General features: G+C 33.6%; 1 protein-coding gene across 3 annotated transcripts in view; it reads right to left on the bottom strand.

Moving 5' to 3' along the window:
* Positions 1–9,061, bottom strand: part of LOC106871713 (protein kinase C-binding protein NELL1) — a 413,759-nt gene that overhangs the window by 155,822 nt on the left and 248,876 nt on the right. For all 3 annotated transcript variants that reach the window (XM_052976231.1, XM_052976230.1, XM_052976225.1), the window contains exon 4: positions 4,667–4,937. In XM_052976231.1, coding sequence (XP_052832191.1) covers positions 4,667–4,937 — 271 coding nt within the window. The remainder of the gene's footprint in view (positions 1–4,666; positions 4,938–9,061) is intronic.

The following is a 9,061-nucleotide window of genomic DNA, read 5'->3' as shown; positions in this document are numbered from 1 at the left end:
ACACATATATATATATATATATATGTGTATGTATTTATATTTGTGTGGGCATGTATGCATGTGTGTGTATGCACACATACAAACCAGCAAAATGATACTGCCATGCTGGAGCAAAATGATATTGCCATTAAGAAAGTGGTCAATGACTTCTTTACTTTAACTCTTAAACAATAGGAAAGGGTTGCATAAAAGTGAGTGCCAAATAGGCAAAAAACAAAAAAGTATCTCTTCTTAAGGATAATTTTATTACTAATTTCCAATCTAAATAAGTACAAAGACTAATTAACTAATTGTTAATCTTTTGCACTATAAAATTTTTAATCACATTATCAAAACGTACTGTAAAATATTCACTTTCCCTTGCATGCAGTGTGAGCATAAATTCATTTCAAATTCCTGCATTGTTGTCAACTAAATGTACAAATGGAGAAAATAAGCACACTTTTCCCATCCAAAATTGGTTTGAAGCATCACATTCTTCTCTGTTATCTAGAACATCATCATAATCATAATCGTCATCTACAACATCTAATGAAGGAAAGTCAAAAAAAAATTTCTTTGCTGAATAAATCCCATCGATAATGGCTGCTTATGCTTAGGCACAGTTGACGAAGTAGATGATCAGACATCAATTAGTGATGGCTGTATCTATGTAACACTTTTGAAATGTTAATTGATGATGTCCACCATTTAAAGGTTAAATAAATTTATCACAGACTGCAATGTGTTTTCATTTTTTTGAAAAACTAAATGCATGTTTAAATACTTTATTCTAAAAAAAAAAAAAGAAACATTTTCTTTATTTGCATAACACCGTTCAGAAAATTAGATATGACTAAAGATTACATGTGCCAACCAAGAAATTATAGAAGATTGCTTAACAATGAATATTATTTTCTGGAAATAATGGAACATGTTAATATATTGTGTTTGGTTTAAAACTAAACTGACAATGAATTTGTATAGGAAAGTAACAGGAAGCTGTAAAAAAAAGCTATGGAAGAGAGATAATATGTGGAAAGAAACATATATTACGAAAAATGAAAAGATTCATCAATAATATTATGTAAAGCTTTTCTTTTTGAATTCTTCCTATGAAAATCTTCTTTCACAAAATACCAAATCTGTGAGCTTAAACAATTATAGATGTAAATGTTTTTTTAAATTTTTTTTTAAACCCTAAATACCCATTCATAATGCATGGTATTACAGAACAATGAAAATTTTTTAATCTTTTCCTACCCACTTCCTTTTTTTTATTTCCCGAAAAGCTTCTAATTTTTCAAGACGCAAAATAGAAAATTCTTGCTTGCATGAATAATTCTGATTTATTTTCATTTATTATCCAAAAACTCATTGGAAAAAAAAAAAAAAAAAAAAAATTCAAAAGCCTGTCTGTTATGAATAAACTAGCAGCATCTATGGAAAGTCCACTGTTATTTTGAAAAATACAAAGGTTGTTGGAAATTCATTGGGACTCATAAAATATGGAATTTTTTTGTTATATTTGGGAAGAGATGTAAGTGATAAAGCCTTTATACAAACCCAACAGTTGTTGCTTGTCTATATTTTACTTCTCTTTCCTTTTTCTGAAGCAGTTCTCTGTAGCTTTCTCAGTGGATATACATTTTTTTTAAATGCTTAGTTTCTAGTTTACAACTGAATTTTTGCTATTGTTCAACCTCCAAAGTAGCAAGTATACAAGCTGTATGGTGTTTTAATTTTTTTTTTAACTTATACTAGTACCAAAACGTGTGTGTGTGTGTGTGTGTGTGTGTGTGGTGTGGTATGTGTGTGTGTGTGTGTGGTGTGTGTGTGTGTGTGTGTGTTTTGTTTCTGGATTATTTTAAAAAGAAAAGATGTACAACCATTGAAAAAGCCATAGACTGTTGCAGCACAAATATTTTGGGGGGCATAAACAAACATCAACTATTTTGGAAAAAAAGAAAGAGAAGTGAAATATAGACAAGCAACAACTGGTGAGTGTGTTTATAGGCTTTATCAATTATAACTTATCCAAAATACAACAATATTGGTTTCAACACTGGTTTCAGATCAAAATTTTAGGAAAGCAAATTTAAAATCCTAATCATATATTTTGTTTAGAAGTTCTTGTTACCCTTGTTTTGTGAAGTTACTTGGTGACCCTGTCAGTGCTGGTGCCACTTAAAAATAACCCAGTCCACTCTGCAGGGTGGTTGCTGTAAGGAAGGGCATCCGGTCATAAAAACCATGCCAAAACAGACACAGAAGTATGGTGCAGTCTTCTGCCTGGCCAGCTCCTACCAAACCATCCAACCCATGCCAGCATGAAAGGAGGTCTTAAATGATGATGATGATGTACATTTTCTGAAGCATTTGGTTCTTGAGACTGTAAAGCCTACAAAGGTAGTAGTGAAGGTACATGCAGTCTTAAGAAAGAACATCACTGAAAACTAAATTTTTTGTAATACACCTTCTACCTTTTTCATTTTGAGTGTAGTTATTATTTTAATCATTATGTCAAGATGTAAACAATCTTAACTATGGAAAGAAATCAAAAGCATAATTTATCTATGATATTTACTCTGCTGCAGTACAACTATGTTGGTAAAGCTTTAACAAATCTCTGTATGTTGTGTTACATTGTTAGTTTTATATTAAAGAATGAAAAGGTCTGGACTTGAATTCTCAGTACCACGATCCCAGTGAACAAAATACAATAGCTGCTCCATCTAGCTGTGGATTCTTAGATAAATATTTCATTAATATATATGACATACTTAATTAAAAACATTTACTAATCATCTTACAAGCAATATCACATAAATGTTCTATTTATAACAGATAATGTCTTCAATTTTATTTCATAGTTAATGTATTACATCTGTAGACTATAACAAAATAATAGTACAAATAAGCTTAGAACCAAGGGATTTGTTAGAAAAGGCTGGTAATCCCAAAACAAAGTTTGGGTCTATTGAAGCAATGAAATTATCTGCTATTTTGGTGGGTATATGTATTTTGTGTCTCTAGTCTGTGAGATGATAGGAGTGTATGAAGTATTTCAGCATTCACTTCAAGAAACTGAGGTCAGTGTATTGTCTATATAGTATGTATTGAATATATATATATGTATATATATATATATATATATATATATATATACATACACACACATATATGTATATGTACACACACACATGAAGGACTTCATTCAGTTTCTTATTTCTTTATTGCCCACAAGGGGCTAAACAAGGACAGACAAACGGATTAAGTCGATTACATCGACCCCAGTGTGTAACTGGTACTTAATTTATCGACCCCAAAAGGATGAAAGGCAAAGTCGACCTCGGCGGAATTTGAACTCAGAACGTAACGGCAGATGAAATACCGCGAAGCATTTCGCCCGGCGTGCTAACGTTTCTGCCAGCTCGCCGCCTTCATTCAGTTTCTGTTTACCAAATCCACTTGCAGGACTTTGGTCAGCCTGGGGCTACAGTACAAGTCACCTGCTCAAGGTGGCAAGCAGTGAGACTGAACCGAGAACCATGTGGTTAGGAAGTAAACTTCTTACCACATAGTCACACCTGTACCTAGATTCATGATGCATGTATGCACATATGCACACACACATATATACATACATATATACACACACATACAATGATTATAATACATGAACACATGACATGCACAATTATACATTTGTATGTGTGTAAGAATAGATATAAAATAAGTCTAGGTAACAGAGTGAAAAGGGCATCAAAGAAGTAAATGATGAGTTTACAGTTTATATCGTCATTAGAGAGGTGTTTGGTTCATAGTCAATACACTTAGTTCTTAATAACCCAGTCCACCTAGATGTAATTGGGCACCACAATGTAATACAATCCACTCTCAAAGTGGTGATAGTACTGTAAATTTTACAAATATTCTCTCAGTTCTGCAGTTGGAAGTGCTGAATTCAACACTTCCTGATAGTATGAGACAAAAATGGAAAGAAAAAGAGATTTGGAATTTCATTTACAAGCCCTCATATATTCCATAGCACTGCACAATGTTTTCAGCACTCTGAGCTAGAATAAATAAGGATTTGGCTTTCTGCTTATGTACATATAATTTGAGAGGAGACATACTAAAGACAAAGCTTGTTTTCATCTTTATGGATTGGAATGCAAAGACAGTTCAAAGAAAGGTTAGGTTTTGTATAGACTAACATTTTCAGATTAACTTTGGGTAATCTAGATTAATATTTTCTTTTCAAGTATTTGTTTTTTTTTTTTGTTTTTCTCTGGAAGAATGTCCAAAATATACAGACAATGAAATACAAATATGATCTGGAGTTTCATAGAAGAAAAGAAAGTTGTTTGAAGTGGTGATATATGAACTGACGGCTGCATTATGAATATATATAAGGAAAAATAATATGTATAAAAGAAACACAGAATGACTCGTCAAGCAATCTTTTGTCATTTTTATAAAAGTTGTATTACAAATGACTCATATATAGATAAGCATAGTCAATAGATATTGACTTTAGCTATACACACATACAAATACAAAGAAATTTTAACAATATAAAATGAAGGAAAATTCAATGCAAAAGGCATAATAAAATGAAGAACCAGAGAAATGAAAAAAAAAAATATGTATTGAAGATAGAGGAAATAACCATTGAACTTACCCGAAAATGTGCATATTCTCTGTTACGTTGACCTAAAAACAGTGATATTTTGTCAGCTTTAAAATTTGTGTCCAACGTCAGTATGACTCGTCTATAGATCTGTTCACAGTCTACAAATAAGGTGAGGTCTGTTGCACTTAGGCTCAGTGCTAATTTGTGCCAATGATTGTCAGCAAGTTTATAAGGGAATGTTTCAATTTGTATTTTTTGGTCATGTGTGTAATAAAACCTCACTTCGTTCCTCCTGCCACTACTTTCAATTTCGAGAATCCTGTCCGGCAAATGCAAAGAGAAAAGCAGAGAAAAAAAAAAGACATTAAAAGTAGAAATAACATAATGGAAATAATTTTCACCAATCTAAACAGTTATCCCCTATTTCCTGATCTATCATTCTTGGATCCCTTCTATCACACTCACCTTACCCCCACCTTCCAAACAGATACTTTCCATCAAGCAGCACCTTCACTCCTGTTCATCACTTACTACATTAACCACTACCCTCATCTAATCAGTTTAGTCTCCCCTCATACATACTCTTATATCCCCCACCTTTTCCATTCCCCTCTTAATCTACCAATCATATCCTCTCTTACTCCTTAAGGATTTACTCTGGCACACTATCAATAACATCTCTATGTTCTTCCCTGTTACTCCCACCCACCATCATATAATGCAGGGAAGCCATGTACCTTCTCCATAACAAGACCCTAGTGTTTTTCTCCCCATCATACTTTAACCCTTTCCTTCCGAACACCTATAATAAAGTCACACAACTATTTAGAGATGACTGTTAGAAAAAGAGAAAAAAAAAAAAAGAGAACACAACACTATAGTAAAGATTAATGATATATTGTATTTCATTCTGGCCAAGTCTATCTTGCTACTCTGAGTTACACTTGTGGGTGCACAGGGTCTTCAGGTAAGTTATGACTTATGTTATAAGTCATAACTTCCCTGAAGACCCTGTGCACTTACAGGTGTTACTCAGAGTAGCAAGATTAACTTGACCAAGATAATACACACACACACACATGTCTAAATAGATATAAATGAATAAAATATATAAACGAACAACATAATGTATACTGAATGTAAAAACAAATGTGAGACAAAGAGAAAGTCTATAATTCTTCATCAGTTATTGACCAATGGTACTTTTCTGTTTCGCACCTTTAACAATAAGGCTGAATGCTTCCCAATTGGTGGTGCCCGTGAAAAAAAAAATGTTTTCTTGTGTAGAATTAGGGACAAGAGCAAACAAAATGAAAGAAAACAAGCAAAATGACACAGTGTGATTTGGGACGGTGGACGAGGACAAATAGCTGAACAAAATATGGCCTTGGGACCAAGAAAATAAGAATAGTGGGTAATGCTTAGAAAATATTTTGAATGATGGAGAATGGAGAGACAGAATTTGCGACTGGTCAGTTAAGGGACCAACACACACACACAACAGGCTTCTTACAGTTTCCATCAATCAAATCCACTCATAAGACTTTGGTCATTCTGGGGTGATAGTAAAAGACACTTGACCAGGGAGCAAGCTTCTTCTTAACCAAACAACCATGCCAGCACCTTGCTTTAAAACAGAAGTAATCTGTTTTAAAGTATTCATGATGGTATGGAAAGCAGCTCTGTAATAGTATACATGGGGATTGAGTATTGTACTGAACCTAGGGAAAAGTGAATAAATGAGAGTACTGACATCCTCAAAGGACATTGACATGCTATGTGTTCACAATTTGCTAAATCCGCACAACTGAACTGAAAGAACCAAGTAACTGAACAAGTCATTGTCATCTGATTTTTAAGCTCTTACTCTTTATCCATTTCCCTTTATGTTGTTTCCTCAACTGACAGCTGCAATAAAGTGTTATTATAAACAATGTGTATTTCATTAACAAAATAACTAAATAAATAAATAAAGAAACATACATTAAAAATAACACATTCCACGAAAACAAATAAAACAACAAATGCCCGATAACTGTGAGAAGTATTGATTGAAATATAAGTAAAATGCTTAGTAAATGTGAAGTTAGCAGTCAAAATATTTCTTAAATCTTTACATCAAAATCAAAACAAATAGAAAATCATTATTTTATTCTTTTACTTGTTTCAGTAATTTGACTGTTTCCATGCTGGAGCACCACCTTCAGTCGAACAAATCAACTCCAGGACTTCTTCTTTGTAAGCCTAGTACTTATTCTATCAGTCTCTTTTTGCCGAAACTCTAAGTGACGGGGATGTAAACACCAACATCGGTTGTCAAGCGATGGCGGGTGACAAACAGAGACACAAATACATATATATATATATATGACGAGCTTCTTTCAGTTTCTGTCTACCAAATCCACTCACAAGGCTTTTGTCAGCCTGAGGCTATAGTTGAAGCCATTTGCCCAAGGTGCCATGCATTGGGACTGAATCCGGAACCATGTGGTTGGGAAGCAAGCTTCTTACCATACAGCCAGTAATTATTAAATCAACTTCGTCATCAGTCAAATTTTAATGAGAACATTGAGAATAAATCTAAAATATTATAACATCCTCTCGCCAAGAAACAACTTTGAATATATAACTTGATAAAGTTTTAGTATAACTGAATATTGTATTTAATATCTGTAACTGTTGGATGCTTCAAACTCGTGTGGTTTTATTTTATTATTATCATCTCAATTCTACTATATTAATTTTTTTCTTCTATACATAGGCTCAGGCGTGGCTGTGTGGTAAGATGTTTGTTTCCCAACCACATGGTTCTGGGTTCAGACCCATTGTGTTACACCTTGGCTAAGTGTCTTCTACTATAGCCTCAGGCTGAGAAAAGCCTTGTGAGTGGATTTGGTAGATGAAAACTGAAAGAAGCCTGTTGTGTATATATACATATATATATGTGTGTATGTGTGTGTTTATGCCCCACTACCACTTGACACTTAGTGTTGGTGTGTTAATGTCCTTGTAACTTAGCAGTTTGGCAAAAGAGACTGATAGGATAATTACGAAGCTTACAAGAAGAAAAAAAGTAGTGGGGTTGATTCATTAGACTAAAAATTCTTCAAAATGGTGCCCCAGCATGGCCACAGTCAGTTGACCGAAAACAAGTAAAAGATACATTGTTGTAGACAGATATTTCTTGTACTATAAATTAATCATGATGTAAGAAGTGAATCCAATTTTAGAACACAAACTCCTTTCAGTTTTTCTTTTATTAGATGTGTACCAAATCTGAAAATGTCATTGCTAACAAGTGGCAAATTCTCTCATGTGTACCAACCAAGCCCACCGAGGTTTCATCTGTTGAAGACCATAAAAAGATAGAAAGTATTTGAGTTGGCAGAAGTAATCATTACTGAGTGCTTTTAGAATGTCTCTTTTGCTTTCTGTATACTTCTGCCAGTTTGTCTTTAAGTTACTGCACTCAATGACACCACAATCCAGCTATATTACCTCTATCAGTTACTAACTCTGCTAGAAACATCAAATGACTCCCCCTCATATCATATCTTGCAATTCTGAAAAATAAAAATGTTTAATTAGGTAGTGTAGACTTAATTAATGTGATAGCTATGGCTAAGACACATTTGTACATCATCATTCACTCTAGTCCTGAATAATAGATCACACCATTAAATCTTGCAAAGCAACTACAAATGGTAGATGTCACAATATCAGTTGATCGCCCATGCACTCATATATTTATGATGTTGCCAAAGCAGGAGTGGCTGTGTGGTAAGAAGTTTGCTTCCCAACCTCATAGTTCCAGGTTCAGTCCCACTGTGTGGAACCTTGGGCTATATCATCCATACCAATCTCATAAACCTGGAAAGGACTGGCAATGATTATGAGCACTGTTCCTTCACCTCTGACTATCTTATGAAAAAAGAAAGATAGAGTTTGATAAATAATTACATATAAAGTTGTCATTTAATTTCCTAATCTTCATAAAGTTCATGAACCACAGACAAAATGCAAAATAGCAACAGTTTCTGGTTACTATATTTTCTTCTTTATTTCTAATCTATAATCAATGGTTGAAAGCACCAAATCAGACAAAACAATTATAGCACAATAATAGCAAGGTATAAAGTGATTATTAGATCAGCTCAGTGCATTGTCATCAATCGGGTTTTAATGAGAACATATGATAAATCCGAAATCTAATTAGATTATGTTCTACTTAGGCTGTTAGCTTAAGAAAATCTCTGCTTACATGGAGATCTTAAGTCTTAGGAAAGTCCTAATTTGACATATAGCTGTAGGAGATTTTCTTCATTCTCTGGTTGTCTTTAGTTCATTTTGACAGGCATCTTCTTAAGTAACAGTTATAGATCATCATTCATAGATACAAATGACTAGTATTACTACAATACATCCTACAATATTCCCCCCCCC

Source organism: Octopus bimaculoides, chromosome 2 (assembly GCF_001194135.2).
Source record: "Octopus bimaculoides isolate UCB-OBI-ISO-001 chromosome 2, ASM119413v2, whole genome shotgun sequence".
Taxonomy (NCBI): Eukaryota; Metazoa; Mollusca; class Cephalopoda; order Octopoda; family Octopodidae; genus Octopus; species Octopus bimaculoides.
The sequence above is the reverse complement of the archived record's forward strand: the minus strand, read 5'-3'. Positions and strand labels throughout refer to the sequence as shown.